This window comes from Panicum hallii, chromosome 8, assembly GCF_002211085.1.
Source record: "Panicum hallii strain FIL2 chromosome 8, PHallii_v3.1, whole genome shotgun sequence".
Taxonomy (NCBI): Eukaryota; Viridiplantae; Streptophyta; class Magnoliopsida; order Poales; family Poaceae; genus Panicum; species Panicum hallii.
The window spans coordinates 798969-820653 of NC_038049.1; the positions used below are offsets into that span (position 1 = coordinate 798969).

A 21685-nucleotide genomic window follows, 5' to 3' on the forward strand; every position below is an offset into this window, starting at 1 on the left:
CTAGTTTTCTCTTTTTATTCTCTCTCTCTCACACACACAAGTTTTTTTGTTCAATCTCAAATTTTACATGATGGTAGATGATGCTTGCACGTAGCCATTCATATTTATTATTTTTAGATAAACTTTCCATGCACCACGTTAGGTGCTTTCATCATTTCAAGGGTCGACAGCACCGTATATATATATATATATATATATATATGCGCTCGCATTTGACACCCGTATCATGCGGACGTGTATTAATTTAGAAGATCTATAGATCGTTCTATAGCTAGAGCATTAGAGATGCTATGTATCGATAAGATGGACAGCCTAGCTTGCAACTAAGAAGTTGGCTAGGCCTATTCTTCCCCAATAATGCAGTTTGGCAATTACCACTATAATCAGCGATCGAGCAGTGTACAATATCTGCAAACTTATATGAATGGTCCTCCAGCTGGTCAATCAATGGGATTTTAAATACCAAATAGTAGTAGTTCGTTGTTATTACACAATAGCAATTATATATAATAGTCCTACCGGCAAAACAAGACCGACACTCCAAAAAAGGAGATGGCCATAGCACAACACGAAAAATGCAAAACACCACCTACTGCTTTTTTGCTCATCCTGCCGAACCGCCTGATATGTAAATAGCAAAAAGTGCCTGGTGCATGAATGCATGATGGAGGGGTTGTGATTTTATTAGGATTTGAAAAGCTATCAAGAGTACACTTTGGTCATTGATTTTGGTTACGATACATTACTAGCAATTGTGGCAAAAATAATTATCCATCCTGAAAAGGTGTGTGAAGTGCTAATCTATATATGGATACGAATTTTACACACTAAATAGTACCCATGTAATTTGCTTAATTGTCGGTCAACATTTTCTAGGTTTAATCTCTCCAAACCCAAGCAGTAGATATGGTACTAAGTTAAACAGAAGCAGAGCAAGACTATTTTCGCCATGTACTGTACGTAGGAAATCGCTAACAAGTGAGGTGATCGATGGTGCAATGGCCACATGTACGTACGTACGTACTTGTGTAATCTTGTAAGTACTTCCACTTGGATCGCTGTGATCTGTTACGTTCCGCCATGTGTTCCTATGGTATCTAAGAAGAGGAGTCATTTTAACCAAAGATGACTTGGTTAAAAGAAATTGGAAGGGATGTAGGAGGTGCTGCTTCTATAATTCAGAGGAGTCTATTTTCAGCACTTTTTTTTAATGTCATGTGGCTAAACTCATGTGGAACACTCTTTATTTTGCCTTTGACATCTATCCTCCTCCTTGTGTGGCTGACTTGTTTGGTTCTTGGAGGAGGAGTTTCCCCTCAAAGTTTCAAAAAGCAATCTTGATTGGAGCTTCAGCCTTTTGCTGGGCTATTTGGAACAGTCAAAATGATGTGATCTTCAAGAATTCTATCACTAACTCTCCTTTGCAGGTAATCTTCAGGGGGATATTTTGGATCAGGTGCTGGTCGATCCTATCTAAAGAGGAAGAGAAGACCATCTTGAAGGAAAGCTGCCAGCAATTGAAGATCACTGTCATGGAAATTTTCAATAATTATGGGTCCAAGTCCAGAAACAGGGTTGAGGGATAGTCTATTCTTATTTCCAGTTTTTTTCTGCTCCTTTGCATCGCATGTGACGTGCTGCAGTCTAAGTGTCTAAGTGCTGCTCTTTGTTCCAAACTCATAGCTGCAAGCTATCACGGTGTGGTAGGTGAGGCCGGTTTGCCCTTATCTAAATTTTTTTCCTTGCATCATTATTTAACCCATCGACAATTCAGAATCGATCCTAGGTGGAGTGAGCAACAATTTTCTAGACCGCGTTGTAAGATCGACGCACAACATGTTTTCTTTTGTGTGCGCGTGGTTTTGATTTTGCTGAAGAGTGAAGGTAGCTTTGTGATACACAGCAGGCAGTGCTCCTTTTAATCATGACGTGATGATGTTTTGGTCGTCACGACGTACGCCACATATATAGTTGGCACTTAGTTCATAGGCTTTGTTTCATAGTAGTATACGTGTTTGTGCATAGCCTTTTTTAAAATCATTATCGCTCTCTTAGTGTTCGGGCTAGGGACATGATCGATCAAAAGACAAAGCACTAGCTGTCTATCTACTATACGAAATGGAAGTGATGATGGGGGACCATGCATGCGCACACGGCCGGTCCATTTGGATGGCTTCCATTCCATGAATGAGGAATCATTACACAGTGATCAGAAAAGAAAATACTCTTAATGACGATTACATGAGTGTTGGATGATGATCAATGGTCAGATGAAACCGGTGATTTGCACTCAACATAAACCTTAAGGGGGGACTTTAATGTCCATCAGCTATCGCTATCAGCATATGATTTTGTACATAGCTCCTTTTAATCCACAACACCCCTCCCCACCAACAATTCGGGATGGTAATGCATCATATGGCCCTAGCTACTACTCTCTTCGCAATCCAACATGACTCTTACATATTTAGCTCAAAATTGTATAAGACAAGAGCCCTGCCCTTAGATTATCTAGACTAAAATTTACGACCCCTACCAACAATGCACTTTGACAATTAATACTCTTTTATGATATGTATGGTCCTTTACCTGATCAATTATTGCTACTTAATCTTAATGCCAAATAATTGTGCTAAACAAGAAAAATCATAGTGATAGTCATAGTCCAATAAACAAAAGGAGCTCGTCACACGTACTACATAGTACATGCCACTAAAAGGAAAACACCAGGCGCCACTTTTTGCGGAGTCATCTGAACAAAACAGATCATGGGTATTAAGAACAAGCTGATTACAGTTTTTAACATAATGTGACATTTAGTATCACATGCAGATGGGTAGCAGAAATAAAGCGATTGTGGTCCTTGGTTTGAGCAGAAAGGTTGATGGAGGCATAATTTCACCCATCAATAAGGCAACCCCATTATATTGGATGCGATCATCTGTGTGTATGTTATGTTTCTTCTTGGCCAAGGGATTGCTGGAAGGACCATGTCCAGGGGGATCGAGAAAATAGATAATTCAGAGAGCGCTTCTGGTCTACTCATTCTTCTCGATCTACTAGCAGAGTCACACTTCAATTCTCATGTATCATATGGTCTGTAAAAATGCATTTCTTGTCTCTGAAACAAGTGCATTTCCTCTCTTCAGAGTTTGTACAAAAGTTATCATCATATTAATTGGAATGGAACTCAAGTAAGTCTCCCCACCAAATAAGTCAGCTTGGAAGGTTGTGCAGTGAAATAAGGTGGGGATTCATCATCCCAAAAAAAGTTGAAGCACAGATACTGAAAAGGCAGCTAACTGGTGATGGTATCTTTACTTTTACACTACTACATACGTACTACATGGGCCAGCTGAGGCATGATTGGATGATCCAAGTAGATGCAAGAGCGACACGTGGCAGAGTTAATCCGTCAGAGATGAGCAGGATGCTAAGCTAGCTAGCGCATAGTAGATCAGGATCATCGCCCGACATGTAGGCAGGCATTTGATGGGTGGAATATTGAAAGCTGGAAGCAGCTGCAGATGTTATTTGTTTTTTTGTCTGATCCAGCCGCCGGCAGTGACCAATTGTTATTTGATTCTGGACCCGGAAATGGGAGGCACAAAGCAACAAGATCTAAAAGTTTTTTGCTTGCAAAAGTATTTTTTTGTCTTTGTCTTGGATCTTGCTTCACCTTACATGGATAAATTGGAGAATGGCCTCTGGGGCTCTGGCCTGGGTGTCATGAACTCATTGATCATGTATCCTCTTTCCCTAGATGTGCCGCTGCATCTGAATGCCGGCTGGCCGTGTCCGGTGGTTAACTCCTCACCAACGAACTGTCTGGTAGGTGGAGCATGGACGATCGGTCGTTTGCATGAACCCCTGCAGCATGCAAATTGGCACACCTGGTTTAATGCAACATTTATTTCCTTAATTCTGAGATGATACGTTCTGCTAGCTTATGCTGATTACCTTGTCCATCGGTGAAAGGCCGAGTGGAAATGAGGCTGAGTCAGTCAGAAAAGCTGCACTACTTGCTGTTTCTTCACCACATATCTGCATGCATATGACGAACAGCAATGCTCTGGCTGGCTCACATCACAGATTGGGCTTCACAATACATGTAACGAGGACATCACAACAAGTACCATGCAAGTAACAACTTCTCGTGCCAAACTCCAAAGTGATCTTCATTTTGTCTATTCACAACTGTCAGATTCACCAATAATTACACTGTACACGCGGACAAACCGTATACATTACAGACTCCCCGTAATCACACGAGTCCGCTAGCTTTTCACAAAAGGAAACCAAGCTATACACTTCATACACAAGCATAAACCTGTAACTACATTAAAATTGCAAACCAATGTGGACAAAGAATGGACAAAATTTTATGCACACAAGATACCACCAAAACCATTTGAAATCCCAAACAAGATGGCAATTCCCATGCGTCAAGCTGTGTCAGATGCTGATGCATCTGGCTTTGAGGAGTTCCGAGAGTCGCTGGATATGGGAGACGCTGGATCCCCTGGGCTGACGATTGGAGATTCAGGCCTCGAGGGCACAGGGCAGAGTTCTTCATCACCTGAATTTTCTTCAACCACAGGTAACATATTCTCGGTGTAAATGAGGTCGCTGTCCTCTTCTGGGTCATCGTCTCCCATGTCACCATCATCCAAGGAGACAACGTCCTGGGTAGTACTGAACTGATGAAAATCTACAATCTCACGCAGGAAGCGATTTTCACGTGCATACGTCGAGTTTTCCTGTGCCAGCCTTGATTTCTCGGCTAGTAAGGTCTCCAGTTGCACACGGATCTGTTTCAACAACAGGTTGTTCAGAGACAAAATTTCAGAACAGAAATAAAACAACCATGTTCACATTTTCTATACAGCGGTTCTAAATGAATAGTGGTACTCTTCAAAGGTAGTTAAGAGCAATCTGGGCAGTACCAGCAGTTAATAGCTAATATGAAATGAGATAACGGCCTTTACTTATTATCACTGTACAATATAGTTTCACATTAATCAAGTCGACCACACAAAATTTATACAATGCTGATTCTTTAAAAGAGGCAAAACACTGAAACTGAAAATTCGACCAGTTCATGCAAGTGCTCAGAAATGGAATGCACATTAAAAGCAATCGGTGATGAATTATTACCCATTCAATATTCTTAATTTAATAGAAACTCAAGATGTATGCAATTCATTAGAGTAATTCAATAAGAAAACAAATAAATTTGATAAGAAAAGATTACCAAGTCATCATCCTCTTCAGTTTTGCTCCCTTTCTGCTTTGTTTCTCGCAATAACTTGTTCTCTTCTTCTAGCTGAGCACATCTCTGCTTTGCAAAAGCTAGATCAGCTTTAACGGATTTCAGTTCACGGAGTAGAAGTTTCGCTTTAGCAGCCATTGCATTAGCAACCTGAATTTATTTTAAGGAGGCAAAAAAAACCATCACCACAGCAAGTTATAACAAAAGATCATATATTTATTTATCTGAATCATTGACATAACCAAGGTGAAAGGTAGAAGATTTCTTATTCTTTTATCTCACAAGGCCCAAACCAATCTGGTAGTTCAATGTAACCAGAGAAAAGCGCTTATGGTGCCAATTAGGTGATCTCAGTACTTATATTCAATTACACTAGACATCAAATAAGACAACATTAGGTAACTTAAGCAGGCATATGTGTTAATTATCAACCACACAGATAACCATTAGTCCAAACCAAGAGCTTAAGACTTAGTAAAGGGCAGCTGAAGTAGAAATATCTCTCAACAGAAAAACAAATATCCATAATTTTTCCTTTATTTATACTGTGAATTAATCTGCAGACGAACAAGATTCATAAAATTTAAAACATTACTTAGCGATAACTGAACTGAATATATGGACCACTAAATGTTGCAAGTTTTTCACACGTAAAGGGAGCTATAATTTCTCTGCATTGAGTTTCCGGTAATCACTGGGTACAATAGCATGTTTGTCATCAAGATATAAGCATGTGGCACCTTACGTTACGAGAAGCTTTCAATTGAGTCTCCTCAGCTGCAGCTTCAGCTTGATCCAATGAGAGATTAGGAGCGCTGACTGTATGTACTGCTGAATTTGACATGTAAGAACTTGAACTCGTAGGCTTCCTTCTGATTTGAATTTTCTTTGTTTCCTCAATGATACTGGATGTCTTATTATCCACAATTGTGAGTCCCTCCTGTTAAACCAAGGAAGCAACAAATCGTTAATTCTCCAGAGGGTAATGCCATTAATAGGGCTAAAGAAAAATAGCTGTACAGAGCTAAGTAAAAGTCAATACTTCCAAGGCATTTTTTATTCTTCCACCAAGCTGGTTGACAGATGCAGAAAGAGACTCCGGCCTGATTTGAGCAGCAGCATCTCCTGTCTTCCAGTGGTTTTCAAATGACCAACGAGACTGAGGGGCCTGAAATTACAAAAAGTTGCAAGAGCTGTAAACAGAAAGGCAGCCTGGAACATTACTGAAGAGGGACAATGGCATACACGAGAAGTTCACTTGTGACTGTGTGTGTGAGTTCAGATATCCAGACACACGCTTGCTGCGTTACCTGATCTCCACTGGATGAACTGGTGCTGTTGCGGGGTCGTTCTTTCCTGAAGTCCTCAAACTTATGCGCCAAGGCGTCCTCGTCGAGAATTTCCTTGGCTTTGCTTGCCAAAGTTTGCCACAATCCAAGCTTGGGCTCATTTATTCTTTTGAACGAAGTGTAACTGTGTGACGAAGCAGACTCCTAGAAATTAAATGCAAACCGGCACATTAGGCCACTTGGCAATCATTAGTGCTGTGATAGAAACAAACCGAATGTGCAGATCAGACCAATGACAGGGTATACGCGTCATGATTTAGGACATCTAATAAGCAAGAACTTAAGCAATCCACAGACCACAGTGATCTATGATGTGCCACATCATTCAATTCAGGAATGAACTAAAGTAAGGACATGGCTTTGATGAAGCAATTTCCTTTTGTTCCAAACTCAGTTGTACAATCAAGACAACGCAAGATGAAAGAGAGGAGCTCTATCAGACTTAGATTTGAGTAGCACCACATTGGAATCGGCAATCAGGAAATGGTAGGGAGGGTACGCTAGAAGGAAGCCAACAAGCAAGCAAACGGGGCAGAGAGGAGGCAGGCAGGGGGAGAGAGAGTAGTGCGTGCCTGAGGATAGGAGCTCCGTCGATCGTCGGCGGCGCCCTGCTTCCGGCGGTAGGCCATTGGGATCGGGGGGCTTCCCCCGTTTCACGCAGCACAGCACGACGCGCCGCGCCGCCAAAGAAGCAAATCAATCAAGCAACCGACTTTTCGTGCAACCAGCGACTCGTGGTGGCCGGCCTCTCCGTGCTGTTGCTGATGGCCAAACTAAAGCTGGCGACTCTTGATTCTCCCTCCTCCAGGGAAAAGGGGGAAAAAGGGTCGGAAGGCTGGCGACAGCGAGGCCGGCATAACTCCTCCCCCACTACCATTACACACCAACCCGACCTCGACGACGACGACCAGGGCAGAAAGCCTGGGCTGGGGTTTGCGCAGATGGGCCAACACGAACGGGCTGGGCCCAAGTTTACTAATCGCGCGCGGGGTCATGGCCCAAGCTCTCTTCCTCTCGCGGATAGAGGAAGCGAGGCAGAGTCAGACAGAGAGACAAAGCTTGGTGCTTGACAAATCTTAGGACTGAGGAACCTCCAACCACTTTCTTCTCCCAATCCCCAATCCAATTCGGTGCTCCGTCCGTCGTCTTCTTCGCAGATTCGCCTGAATCGATTTGGTTTGCGTCTCATCCAGATCGCCGCGCAAGGTGAGGAAGCTCCCCTACTGCCCTAGGTTTTTTTCTTTTTACCAATTTTGTTTATTCTCAAATCTTCCCTTCCCTTTCCCCTACCTTCCCTAATTAATTGTTTGCGCTTGTCTTACCTTATCTGATCAACGTGTTGCCCGCAGCTTGGTAAAATGCCGCAGCCGCTGAACCTGCTAGGTCCATCAAGTCTCGTGTATATCCTGCTGCTTGTTCTTCACAAAATGGAATTGTCTTATGTCCATTTTATTTAGCATCAGCGATGTGGAAAACCGAACAACCCCGAGCTACCTTCTGAAGCTCAACGATTTTTACCCTTCTATCTGATTGATCTGGTTGCCTATGCTTCCTCTCTTTACAGTTGATGTGCTATGACCATCAAATACTTGTTCTGTTTTGTGGCTGCTTTTTGTTGTGTTCAATTAGGGCCCGAAATCTTGTAGTTATAGCTGAATGAAATGAAGCGCCTAGTGCATTCTTTCTGATGATTTGGCTGTATATGCGTATGAATCTGATATCATTGTACAGTTATTATGATCACCTGACTTAGTGTGTCCGTCATGAAATTTTTTCAGTACCTTCTTTGTTTGCCTGACAATCGCTTTCATTCCTTTGGCAGGTTCAAATAGATACAAAACAACTGCCTTGTGTTTAGGCGATGCATATCATGAGGACCTGATCCAGCAGATCAAGAGCAGTTTCCTGCTTGATTTGAGTCCAGTTCATGTCTCAAGTTGACTTCATATTTGCTCTTTTCCCTGCCACATTGCTATAAAAAAAAGTGCCTCACATTTGACAGAATTAACTATCCATGTCTGACCAGCAAAGGCATTCCGACAGCTACGAACTCCATGCCACTCAGCCAGACGTGCAATGCCTAGTTTGCACAAGACCTTTTTCTCTGGACACTGAGATTGCCAATAGCTTTGAAGCTTTAGCGATATGCAGGGAGTGCAAGGTGACTGTCCTTAGTGACAATTACAGGGATGAGACTACCAGAACTAATAGACAAACAAGACGGTCAAGGCAAAGATCCAGGGTCACAAGGGATGAACCCATGGGGGACACTTTCGCACAGCAGTTCTCCCAGTTGATCAACTTAGCTAGACAAGGTCATGAAGCAGATGTTGATTCTCCAACAGTCCCACGTCAGTATGCATCATATAGTTCTACGCCTAACCGATCCCAAAGATGGCACAGTTCAGATGATGAGAGTGATGGTCTCAATTATGCTGATTCTGTGTTTGGTGAAATTGAATCAAACATTAGTTTTGGTGACGATGGTGGGGAATCAGATGCTTCTCTTGAGCACCAAACCACAATGGGAAGGGACATTTTCATTCGACTTGACAGTGAGAGCTACATAAACACAGATACAGATATTGATCCCATGAATGCTGGACTGGATCAGTGGGATTCAGATGATCCAGAAGATGATGAAGATGAGCAGTCCGAAGAGTCTGATTTGGATGAAGCAGGCGACACCATGCAGGAGCACCAGCAGCGATGGCATGATATCAACCCAAGTAGATTGAATGAGCAGGAATCTGAAGATACTGTGTGGACTCGGAGAACAGCTGGAAGCCAAGGAGTAAACAGGACTAATTTGAGGGCAGACACAGAAGGCCGAGAAATCAGGAGACTTTTTATTGGGAATCCTGGTGATTATGTTGATGCAAGACAGTTCGAAATGCTTCTTGAACAGTTTGCTGAGGATAACAATACCACAAGAGGAGCTCCACCTGCAGCAATATCTTCCGTGGAAAATCTTCCATCTGTGGTCATCTCCACAAGCAATGAGATAAATGGTGGTGTAACTTGTCCAGTCTGCAAAGATGACATGCATATCAAAACTATAGCAAAACAGCTACCATGCATGCATTTATACCATTCATCATGCATCTTGCCATGGCTTGGTTCTAGAAATACATGCCCAGTTTGTCGATATGAGCTTCCTACAGATGACACAGAATATGAGAGGTCCATGCGTGCCACAGCCAACGAGGGAAGCATCCATGGGGTGGAGCGTACTCATCCACAGGAAACCATTGAAGAAACTTCTTATGAACCTGAGGTTGAAGGAAGTTCTAATACAGTTGGTGGTACAATGGAAGAGACTAATACACATGAACATGCTGCTCATTCTGCGCAGCAGCCAAACAGAGCACCTGGCCGCCATAGATGGCTGTATATTGCAGCAGCTCCAGTTGTAAGTCTTGTCAGTTTAGCTCTAGTACTGTGCTTCACCAACTCTGCTGGCAATGTTAGAAGGCAACTGTACCGTAGATCCCAGAGTACAACTACAACACAGCATGTAGATACAAGAAGTTGGTGGTCTATGTTCTAAATATCCAGTACATACCTGTTGACCCAAATTGCTGTGTGATGGCATATGATTGTTGCCAGTGTTGTCTCACTTTTTTGTGAAAAGTTTCAAGTTTAATTTGAACTTCAAACTTTGTGTTTGCTGACAAGATCCGGCTTGGTGTTTTTGTAACCAAGTTCAGGAACATATTTTTTTTTTCTTCATAACTTGGCTCAGTTCAGCAAAGCACATACTGATGTTTGCTGCTGTTCCACTGTTACCTTGTGTTGGTAGTTGTCTTATATTTCGTTGCTTAGACTGTAACTGTAAGTATGTAACTAAGACTCCTCCTCAAAGTTTGCCTATGCATTCTTCAGTAAGTGCCTCAAAAATTCTGTTGTCTTGAAGACTCGATGTGCATGATGCTTGCTATGGTTTGACTGGTACATATGACTGTAGTCCTATGCTTCATTCTTCTAAACTATGCTTAAAGCTTAACCCATGATTAAGAAAAATCGGTTGTTGTTTTTTTATGTTTGCCTGATGTTAAAAAAAGGATACCAGTTTATAATGCCGAGATGATTCTTCATCTATTATTTGAAGCCCGTGCATGTGTTTTATTTGAAACTTTGTTTCTTTTTCTTTCTGATGTAGTGATGTTGCCTAGATAATCTAGTTTCTTGTGTTGTGCCAGTTACAGAATGCAGAGTTATATATACTACTGTATCTGTCCTGCACCCAGGATCAGAAAGCGATCTAAACAATGAGAAAAGGTCAGTAGTCAGGAAAAAGAACAAACCATCACTCATATATTCAAACCATTGCTCATATGTTCAGTACTAAGTATTTTTGAGCTAGAGCACTATACAAGTACTTAATATTTTATATTTGGAGTAGCATATACTGTTGTGTATCAGAATATTGTATTTATATTTCTTATTTACTTACATATAGTGAAATTAAGAAATTTACATTCCAGTGCTAAGTATTCTGGAAGAATAGCTTCCATTGGTTCTGTTATTGGCTGATTTATTCTTCTTAAGATGAGCTTGAGCATATTGTTTCCTTGCTGCAATCCCTTCAGTCTTCATTACACCAGGATGAGGACGCATGGGGCCCCGACGCCGGTGAATTCTGTCCGGACAGGTTCGCCAACGGTGTGGCCGCGGCGTGCAGGCCGGCGCACATGTACATGCCGTTTGGGCACGGGCCCAGGACCTGCATCGGGCAGAACCTGGCGATGGTTGAACTGAAGGTGGTGCTGGCCCACCTGCTGAGCAGGTTAGCCTTCGCGCCGTCGCCGAGGTACCGGCACGCACCCGTGTTCCGTCTGACCATCGAGCCTGGCTTCGGCATGCCCCTTGTGGTGACAAAGCTGTGACCATCGCTCGCCTGTGGGCTCTGTCTCACCGTTTGTATGTGATGCTACTGCTGACAATGCGCCGAGTACCAAGCCTACCTAGTGAAAGTGAAACCAGTCAGGCACTCAGGCTGTCAGGCAGCTCTCCTGCAATTATGAAATCTGTCTGTCTGTTTCTGAACCAATTCGAGCTGTCTAAGAAGCCAAAGCGAAATGCCACGGTGCATCGTGTATGTTCAATCTCTTATCTCCTGTCCCCTTTTTCAATTCTGGAAGCAATTCCACGCGTGTATTCAGTTCTATGCATGGCTCCTACATGCGTCTGGACTGAGATTCTTCGTGTTTCTCTAACTCAGAAAATCAGGGGTGGTTCTAGATGATCCCCAAGTTTCAGGAATTTCTTAAAGGTATCTAATGTTAATTTAACTTGTTGAATTTGATTTAGGACTTCATATTTTGGGTTCGATTACCTTGTCCGTGATATTAGTCAGTCAAGTTCACTGATGACCACGTTTGAGTACGCATGATTGCCTAGATTTATTCTGCATCTTTGCAACTCCGGTAAATGAATACACCTTCTTGCCGCCTAGTACTACTCTTAATTGTAGTCCCGGTTGGTTGAAAAACTTGCAGAGCAGTTTGTTACTAAGTATATCGCCTAAACAAGGGACCATATCTCCTAATCCCTTGCTCGCTACTCTATGTTATTTTATATCACAGGTTATTTCTGGTGACGTGGACTAGTTTCATCATAGCAAGCAGACAAAAGTTAACTAATGTTTGTTTTATGTCCACTAGTGTTTCTTTTTTCTTTCTTCTTGTTGTATTGGAAATGGCCGTGTCTTATGAGCTAACTGATTGTGCGTGAGCTTTTCTGTAGCTGTCAGCCTTTACTGCTCCCAGTTGCGCAACAAATATCTGAACATTCAGCAAGGCTTCTCTCTCCACAGTCCACACACAAATATGGAACTAGTCTTCCCACCGCTCCGATGGCTGATACTGCTACCTCCGGTCTTCCTCTGTGTTCTCCTCTCCTACCTGTACGCCATCCTATGGCTGAGACCAGAGAGGCTCAGGGAGAAACTGAGGAGCCAGGGAGTGAAGGGGCCCAAGCCTTCTTTCCTCTTTGGAAACATAGTAGAGATGAGGAGAATCCAGAAGGAGCTGGCCATGTCTGTCCAAGAACTGCAAGCAGGGACTACCGATAAGTTCTCCTCGGATTATACAGCCACCCTATTCCCCTACTTCCTCCATTGGAGCAGAATTTATGGTATGTGAAATGTCACAGACTTATCCTCGATTATTTCAGCCAGCTTATTTTTTTCTTTTAGGATGCCCAGCTGTGGAATTATGTGCATTTGATTTTTTTTGGATAAGGATGTGCATTTGATGGTAATTATTTTGGCTCTGTGAGTTTTGGGAGTTATGATATTATTCTCTGGCCATATAAAGATTTGATGCAGGTGAAACCGCTAAATCAATGTTTGTTTTATTCTCTTTTTTTTGCGACTTTAGTCTTATGTCATGATGACGTTCAAGTTCTACACACTGGCTTCCCTGTGTACCGTGTATAAGGATTGAGCCCCACCTGAATTTCATTGCCACTGATCCGGCAAGCCGGTGATGGGGATGTTTGTTAGGTTGAAAATTGTTGATACATAGTTCATGGTTTCTCCTGACTCCTGGAATCTGTTTTTTGTTCAGGTGCACTTTTGTGATTTCAGTTTTTGTTTCTTCATGTCAACCCCTCACACAGTCACATGTCTGAATTTATCCACTTTTGAGCTACCAAACTAGTGCATTACTCTGAACTTGGCAATATTGACCGGACAATTCGGTTGGATATGACTTGGCGAGAATTTGCTTTTGCATTTCCTATTCAAATGCCGATAATATTGTATATTTCATACTATGTCAGGTTCCATCTTCTTGTATTCAACTGGGAGCATACAAGTTCTGAATATGACAGATCCTGACATGGTGAAGGAGCTGGCCAATTGCAAGTCTTTGGATCTTGGAAAGCCTTCCTTCTTGCAAAAAGAGCGTGGGGCTCTTCTTGGCATGGGAATATTGACTTCAAATGGTGAGCTCTGGGCGCATCAAAGAAAGGTGATTGCACCAGAGTTCTTCATGGACAAGGTTAAGGTAAAAAAAATTTGAACAAGGTTAAGGTAAAATCAAGCCTTAAATCTGCTTTGTAGCTGCATGATGAGAATCCCTTGGTAGTTTTTCATGAAATTGGCCTAAAATAATGTTTGTGGTATATGTGGCAATGATATCAGACCGTTATCTACTTGTTTCCTGGAAACATTTACAGGGAATGTTGCACGTGATGATCCAAGCTGCAATGCCAATGTTGACTTCATGGGAAAACATAACTGGAAAGGAAGGGGGCAGTGCAGAAATTGTGGTGGATGAGTCCTTGAGAAACTTTTCAGCTGACGTCATATCGAGGACTTCATTTGGAAGCAATTTTGCTGCAGGTAAAGAGATATTCAACAAGATTCGGCAACTTCAGATTGCAATGGCAAAGCAAAGCATACTTGGTGTTCCCGGAGTTAGGTATGTTGAGAAGTAAATCTTGTAACAGTTTATATCCAAAGGGTTTAGTATTTGTCTGCTTACTGCTCATGCTCACCCGCACAACTGCTGCTCTAGCACTCGTATTAGAAACTCAAACATGGAATTTTGAAATGCAGAAGGTAATGTTCAGAGCAAGTTATTTACGCTGGAAATTAGCTTTATAAGAGTGTAACTAGCCTTTGTGAATTACTACCTTGCATTACTCTTGTTTGCTTAGCTCCATACAAATACAAGATTGCTTAGTTCCTCAAATTTTTAAGTTGGTGGCATAAGCTAAGCAACTGACCTTCAATAGGGGGTCACTTTCCTTCCAACTGACAAATTAAATAAATATCGGAAAATACATATGCTGCACTTTTTTAAAAAAAATGGGTTATCTCAAGAAAAGTTGCTTATATCTTAATGGTACATGAGACCATAGCATTTCGCTCTTGCGAGAATTATTTGGAACACGTCTCTTATTATCTTGTAGCAACCTATATATGACATGAGCAGTTACTTCTTCGTGTTCGAGGAAAAAATGAACTTCTAAGGTTAGAAAATACAGGCCAATAGCTTTATCTATTCCTTTAAGTAGAGGAATGATGCTTCTTCTTTTTTCTGGATGGATTAAAAAGGATAGTTTTAGTACAGTATATGCCAAGCTTGACTCTTTTATAATCTAATGACGGTTCGTCTTTTTAATTACGTTTTACATCCCTCCTATTCCTATTGCTCGAAAATAAACATCATATTGTAGTGTTGTACCTTATTCTGTTTTCGGTGCATTGTGTCTTAACACCACTCATCTTTTTTGTCCCCTTTCCTTATTTAAAATGATGATATCAATCCAGATACTTGCCAACAAAAACCAATAGAGAAATCTGGAGTCTGGACCGCAGCATTCGTCGCCTCATTTTGAATGTAGCTCTGAAGCACGAGCAAGATTCAGTCGCCTTGTCAACTAAGAATCTCCTGCACTCTATAATTAAGGGTGCTAAAGCCCGCCACTTCGCTTCACAGACGCCTGAGGATTTCATCATCGACAACTGCAAGAACATCTACTTTGCAGGGCATGAAACAACCTCAACCACTGCTGCATGGTGCTTGATGCTTCTTGCTTCACACCCTGAATGGCAGTCCCGTGCTCGGACTGAGCTATTGGATGTTTGTCAAGGGAAACCAATAGAATTTGTCATGCTGCGGAAGTTGAAAATGGTCTGCCTATTATAATCACAATCAACCGAGTATTTGTCCTTTACCTGACAAACGTATCAGTATCACAGATGAAAGCTTACTATACAACTGCAATCATCCTTGTGCAGATAACAATGGTGATCCAGGAGACCCTTCGCCTGTACCCTCCAGCATCGTTCGTGACACGAGAAGCTCTGAACGACCTAAAACTTGGCAGCCTCAACATTCCAAAAGGAACCAACATCAGAATCCCAGTAGCACTGGCTCACCGGGATCCTGTCGTCTGGGGTCCCAATTCTGACAGGTTTGATCCTGGCAGGTTTGCCAACGGCATAGCAGGCGCCTGCAAGGCCCCTCATATGTACATGCCCTTTGGTGTCGGTACCCGCACCTGCGCTGGCCAGAACCTGGCCATGGTTGAGCTCAAGGTTGTGCTATCACTTCTGCTGTCAAAGTTTGAGTTTGCACTTTCGCCAAACTACGTGCATTGCCCAGCGTTCAGACTGACCATTGAGCCTGGGAATGGAGTGCCTTTGATTTTTCAGAAGCTTTACTAAACCATGATTCGTGTCGGTGTACACTACTGTAGAACTTTGTACCTCCCCTTCTTGTCTCAGTTAGGCTGGTCTGTACGACTGTGTGTCTTAAGGAAGAATTGTTGGAACGTTACTCTAGCTTTAGTTACTTGTTGCTATGGTATACATGTTACATGGGATGAACAATTCGGTAATCATGAATGTTTTGCTGTCAGACATCTGAATTTCTGCAATGCATGGTGATTACTTACCAATATTATCTATAATTAGAATAAACCACAATTTTATACATGCAAAGGTCAGGATGGCCGAGTGGTCTAAGGCGCCAGACTCAAGTTCTGGTCCTCTAACGAGGGCGTGGGTTCAAATCCCACTTCTGACAATTAACATGAGTTAACTTTTTTATTTTTAGTATGCGTTTTTTAAAAATCATTATTTTGATATATGAAGTGAAACTATATTTTGCCCAGAAAGAAGGTCTGCTTTGTGAAAAATACAAGTGAGCCCAATATTATATGATTGACACGATGTATGGGATTCGAAAAGTCCCCACTTTCTTATAGTGCATGTATAGGTCAGGTATGAAGCTAGGAATAAGAATATCACCATCATCTCATCTCTAAGCAAAGTTCCATTCAGATTTTTACATAAAGTTTATTTATGTTTTCCTAAAGCCACAACTCTCCTAAAAGATAGGCCTGTAGTTGCGATGAAAACGCGACACCAGTATACTAGAAAAGAAAAGGTTGTGAAAAAGAAAAAGGGCCGGGGTCACCAAAGCGTAATATAAAAAGTAGTCTAAACAAAAAGCGCAAGCACCTGCACATCCATCCATTCAACCTATTGCGTTTATGTACCCAAGCAAGCAATGATCAAACCCAGAATCATACATACGGATACATCTATCTCTCTAACGTGGTGATGAGACGAAGAGTATGATGCCGAGGCGACGCCATGAGAGGGCTGCGTGGGCGCTGCCGACGGCGACGGGCAAGCACGACCCGCAAACCAACCCCAACACGTGACGTGACGTGACGTGAACCCGCACCACACCGGGAGTCACGGGCAGATCTCAAGCAGGCAACCAGATGCTTCCTTCCCACGACGGATGGATCATCATAGCTTGGTTCTGTCGTGGCACTGCTGGCTGCGCACCGCCATCTCCGCGACGCCGAAGACGAAGCTGCAGTCGGAGTATGCCACGGCGTGCCTCTTGAAGATACCCAGGATGGTGACCCTCCCGGGGATCCTGGTGCTGGCCTCCATGGCCACCGACCCGCTCTCCACGTCCGCCACCAGCTGCGCCAGGTCGGCCGCGAGCCGGTCCGCCTGCACCGTGAGCGCCAGCTTGACCTCGCCGTCGCCCTTGCTGGGGATGAGGCCCGGGTCGATCTCGGCGTCTCCCACGTGCGCGCCGCGGTAGGTCAGGTCGGTGTGGCCCCCGGTGTCGTAGGCGAAGGAGGCCGGGTTCGGGTTGTGCACGGCCACGGTGAGCAGCAGCGTGACGTTGAGCTGGACGGACATGGCCGGGAAGGTGAGGCGCGGGGCGACCCCCGCCAGGCGCGTGGAGACGAGGCGGGTGGTGGGGTTCCGGACCTTGAGGACGGTGAGGAAGAGGACCAGGAGGGTGATGGCGAGCGCGAGCAGGACGGCGAGGGTGACGAGGAGGCAGACGCAGAGGCAGCTCCGGCGGCGAGGGTCCTTGGTGGGTGGGGGCTTGGAGGAGGTTGAGGAGGGGGCGGTGTGCGTGGGGAGGATGCCGGCGGCGGAGGAGGCCATGGGGATAGATGGATTGGAGTCAAATAGGCAGGGAGGGAGGGAGGGAAGCAGATCAATACTAAAAGAGAGGGAGGGAGTTAATGAGGAGAGAGGAGGGCGGTTGGCGGGTGATTGGAGTTGGATTCGTTGACGACGAGACGAGAGGAGGTTGCGTTGGTTTCTCTTGGTTTTCTTTCCATGGCGTCGCGAGCGAGACAGCTGCTGCAAACCAAACCAAACCAACACGGCAGCAGTCAATACTCATGCTGACGTGTCGACGCAACCAAGCTCGCCTCCAAGAACAGCAAACCTGTATTTGATAAAAGTCCTTGGGTTCCGTTGCATGTCCCCATCCAGCACGTAACTGCTTCCACGCTCGTCCACATCCAAGTAAAGCATGCCCCATCAAAGCTAACTGTGAGGCGTAATACGAATAATTTACTAGCAGGTCAATTCATTCGCGTCCCAGTGTATGGACCTCAAGACACTCACTCCCGTGTCCAATCCATTGCTTCCATGCTCCAATCCACAACCACCTTTTCCATAAGAAGATTTTATTCAAACTGCAGTAAAAACATGGTGCCTCCAGCATACAACCTGGAAATCATATAGTTCATTCAGTCATACACAACAGTAATCACGCCGATTTTACACTCAGTAATATGTAGGAACCAGTTGCCTAGATGGCAAGTGCGATTCATAGCTCCATCGGAACGCTCGCTTCATCTTCCGAAGCGCAACGTACAAGCAAGGACTAGAACTGGGACTTGTCAAGGCTGTTGAAGTAGGGATGGTCCATCGCGGCGATGGCTGATATCCTGTTTGCAGGATCAAGCTGAAGCATTTTCTGCAAAACGTCAATCACAAAACCATCAGCACAATTCCTTTCTTTTTGCGGGTGGGGAGAAGACTACTCAGTTTCCTGTTCCATGGGAATCGTGAAGCATCCTAATAAAGCCATAAGAGCACTTTTCTTTTTTGGGGCATAATAAGATACTGATCTAGCTCTCAAGTGAAAATTTAGCCAATGTTGTCGGTGACAAACGCGACCAATAAACTGAAATGTAGCATGTTCAGAATAAATGCACTCAACTATACGTCAGGTTACAATGTTACATACAGGGGTAAGACACCAAAAGAAAATATGCAGAGACGATAGACAAATTTCAAGTGCGAGAAAAGAAATGGATCAACTTCAGGTTAGATAACTGAAGAAAGGTCTCTTAAGTAGGTGGAATAACACTTCCAAGTACAGATAACTTACTGATAGCAGGTCGATGCCCTCAGGTTCCAGCGTTGGGACAGCACGGGCCAAACTCTGGGGCTTCCACTGTGGAAACTCGTGCCAATCCCTCAAACCACTCACTCCAGGCCATTGCTCCTCAGTAGGTGTTCCCAACAACCTTTTCCAGAAGCAGATTTCAGTAAATCCATAGTACAATATAAATTGATAGAAGAAATCCAGACTGAGATTTTATATGTGCATAACTGGCTATTCCTTGGGAGTTGAAACAATCAAGACTAATAGTAGTGTCTAACAGAGACGAGTAATGAAAATCAAACTATTATGACATATAGTAACATATTCAGATTATGCCAAGCAAGAACTCATTTAATACCACTCTTGCACCAAATGCTAAGTGCCAGCATCCGATCAACTTGATAATAGAACAATAACTTCAGGATTAACAGAACGACACTATCCTAGCAACTAAACAAGGTACTACACATATTATAGCACAACCGTCTGAAAGAAGAAGGGGGGAAAAAAGACCTGAAAATGTGAAGCAACTGTTGCAACTCAGAGTCACCGGGAAAAAGAGCTTGTCTTCTGACCATTTCAGCTGCATTAAAAAGTTATGAACATCACAGTGGGGTAAAAGTTTTCAGTATAAATGTGAAACCCTTTAAATACATCATCTCTTAATTAAGAGCAAGGTCAAAATTTTAAGTGTAAGCACAATATGCTATGTGGTTGGCCATAAATTCAAAGATGATGTGGACAATGTGGATTCTGGGGCAGTATTAAGTTCCTTGTACAAGGGCATTGGTTACTGCATTTTTTACCCAAACATTGTACATAGAATGCATCAATTATTCAGTACAAGACAAGGTACTTGGGCATCAAGACTCAAAAGGAGAACAGGCATACCAAAGATACATCCAACAGACCACATATCAACACCAGTTGAGTAATGTGTTGCTCCAAGCAAAACTTCAGGAGCTCTATACCAAAGTGTCACAATCTACACAAAATACAGAATAAGCAAAGGTTTACTGGATCTGCTAAGAAATTTTTTTAAAAAAACTTTAAATGTTAAAGTTGTGTTGGATCATACAACTGCCAGTACCTCATGGGTATAGCTTTTCATTGGCACAGTGAAAGCTCTACCAAGCCCAAGATCTGCAATCTTCAGTATCCCCTTCTCCTTGTCAACCAGCAGGTTTTGAGGCTTTAAATCCCTACAAATTGAGCATGAATAACATTAACGAAATGGAATGTTGTGCTTGACTGATGAGTTCAGCAACATAAATCAGATGAGAAATCCAACCGATGAAGGACACCATGACCATGGCAGTGAGCAACTCCTTTGCATAACTGAAACAAAAAATTCTAGAAGGAAGTAAAGAAAGTACATTAGTCCAAAAGAAACCAAAGGAGAGTGAACTTCTAAACTTGGTATTCTAATGATCATGAATTGACTACAGATTATAAAATATAAACAAGTAGTAGTCAAGGAAATGAAGCTTCCACAGAATGCTATATTGTTATCAAGACTAATCCAAGAAAATGCCTCACTAGTCAAAATATGTTCTGTGAGAACTTTTTGCTTGAATTGCAAGCACATAATGCCAATGAAGGGGAGTGGGGACCAATCTGGGTCCTCACAAATATCAATAAACATCACTAATAATTGCTTCCAAAACCTAACTTTCTTAGCATAAATTTGGGAAATTTTAAACACAGACTGTCACGTCATCTGTACAACTTACTGCAAAACATAATCAGTATATGTCTGTTTCCAATCGTTAACAGCATAATCAGTGCAGAATCAGAACAACTTAAAGACGCAATATCCCCATTTAATTTCACAGTTAAGTGCTTTGATTTTTACATTTGATCGACATTTATATGGCCCATTGTTTTCGTTTTACAGTCCTCCTGTTAGGATTGCACCTTTTGTCAGAACCTGAAAATAGCATTCGTAATGTGCATGCTAATATGATCTAATCACAAAGTGATCAATTGGAGAATCAGTATAGAGGTCGTCGTTTTTTTTCAGTCTGATCAGGATTGGTACTGTCTGTAATGCACAGGTAACTTAGTTCTGCATTAGTCTTTTCAGGTCGACTGGAGAATCAGTAGACAAGGTGTCATTTTTGCAGTTGATGGAGTTGAATTGAGCATTTTTTTTCAATAACAGTACAAGTACTAGATGAAAAAGAAGAAGTGATCAGAATTCAGATGGGTGAGTATCGTCGGTTGGTTACCTTGACGAGGTGCGGGGGTAGCGGCCTGGGGTTGGGCCCCCTGCGGTAGACGTCGAGGTACTTCTTGAGGTCGGTGTCGAGGAACTCGAAGACGAGGTAGAGGATGGGCTTGCCGTTCTTGGCGGCCTGCTCGACGGCGAGGAGGCGGACGACGTAGATGGAGTGGGAGAGGAGGTTGAGGAGGGAGATCTCGCGGAGCGCGGTGGGCGGGATGCCCTCCTCGTCCATCTCGAGGCGGGTCTTCTTGAGCGCCACCAGCTGGCCCGTGGCCTTGTCCTGCGCCTTGTACACCTTGCCGTAGGTGCCCTCCCCGACCTTCTCCAGCTTCTCGTACTTGTCCACGATGTTGATCTCCATGGCCTTGCCCCTTGGATCGCGAGAAGAAGGGGGCTGCGCCGCGCCGCAAAAGGCAAACCCTAGTAGGGGAGGTGGATTTTGAAATTGGGGAGAGAGGGAAACGGAAACGATGGGAATGGGAGGAAGGAAGGAAGAAGGGGAGCGGGTGGGAAACTGAACGGGAAGATGCAGGCGGCTCTCTGCTCGGGCCCACTCAGCAGCCCAAATCTAGCCGGAGCTTTCGACTGGCTGATGATGGTGGTTAAGCACTGATCGACACTACAAGTTCCTAAACATTTCTTTTCCTCATCTTTA

The 21685-nt window shown here is 43.4% G+C and overlaps 5 protein-coding genes and 1 non-coding gene across 9 annotated transcripts; 3 read left to right on the forward strand and 3 right to left on the reverse strand.

Annotated features, from left to right (window-relative positions):
- Positions 1-4151: 4151 nt before the first annotated feature.
- On the reverse strand, positions 4152-7481 carry LOC112902667. 2 transcript variants are annotated; one of them, XM_025971829.1, is made up of 6 exons: positions 7194-7481; positions 6583-6765; positions 6315-6440; positions 6018-6212; positions 5255-5338; positions 4152-4811 (listed from the first exon to the last, which is right to left on the reverse strand). In XM_025971829.1, exons 1-6 carry the CDS (start codon positions 7248-7250, stop codon positions 4446-4448), a joined length of 1011 nt encoding a protein of 336 aa, XP_025827614.1. In that variant the 5' UTR covers positions 7251-7481; the 3' UTR covers positions 4152-4445. The 2 variants fall into 2 exon arrangements, with proteins under 2 accessions (XP_025827614.1, XP_025827613.1); XM_025971828.1 differs by having other exon boundaries at positions 5255-5422; positions 7194-7480.
- A 134-nt stretch (positions 7482-7615) lies between these two features.
- On the forward strand, positions 7616-10505 carry LOC112902666. 3 transcript variants are annotated; one of them, XM_025971824.1, is made up of 3 exons: positions 7616-7827; positions 7971-8020; positions 8444-10505. In XM_025971824.1, the coding sequence occupies exon 3, from the start codon at positions 8636-8638 to the stop codon at positions 10169-10171; it is 1536 nt and encodes a 511-aa protein (XP_025827609.1). In that variant the 5' UTR covers positions 7616-7827; positions 7971-8020; positions 8444-8635; the 3' UTR covers positions 10172-10505. The 3 variants fall into 3 exon arrangements, with proteins under 3 accessions (XP_025827609.1, XP_025827610.1, XP_025827608.1); XM_025971825.1 differs by having other exon boundaries at positions 7971-8004; XM_025971823.1 differs by lacking the exon at positions 7971-8020.
- A 1345-nt stretch (positions 10506-11850) lies between these two features.
- Positions 11851-15998, forward strand: LOC112902564 (cytochrome P450 714C2-like). Its single transcript, XM_025971682.1, has 6 exons — positions 11851-11896; positions 12370-12759; positions 13408-13634; positions 13807-14051; positions 14906-15269; positions 15377-15998. Exons 1-6 carry the CDS (start codon positions 11866-11868, stop codon positions 15803-15805), a joined length of 1686 nt encoding a protein of 561 aa, XP_025827467.1. The 5' UTR covers positions 11851-11865; the 3' UTR covers positions 15806-15998.
- An 84-nt stretch (positions 15999-16082) lies between these two features.
- TRNAL-CAA lies at positions 16083-16166 on the forward strand. The gene has a single exon. It is a non-coding gene; the product is annotated as a tRNA-Leu (tRNA).
- Positions 16167-16395: 229 nt separating this feature from the next.
- Positions 16396-17685, reverse strand: LOC112903501. The gene has a single exon (XM_025972768.1). It carries the CDS (start codon positions 17561-17563, stop codon positions 16901-16903), a length of 663 nt encoding a protein of 220 aa, XP_025828553.1. The 5' UTR covers positions 17564-17685; the 3' UTR covers positions 16396-16900.
- Positions 17686-18066: 381 nt separating this feature from the next.
- Positions 18067-21550, reverse strand: LOC112903500 (cyclin-dependent kinase B1-1). Its single transcript, XM_025972767.1, has 7 exons — positions 21035-21550; positions 20095-20156; positions 19894-20005; positions 19695-19788; positions 19317-19386; positions 18807-18945; positions 18067-18389 (listed from the first exon to the last, which is right to left on the reverse strand). The coding sequence occupies exons 1-7, from the start codon at positions 21389-21391 to the stop codon at positions 18297-18299; spliced, it is 927 nt and encodes a 308-aa protein (XP_025828552.1). The 5' UTR covers positions 21392-21550; the 3' UTR covers positions 18067-18296.
- Positions 21551-21685: the final 135 nt, after the last annotated feature.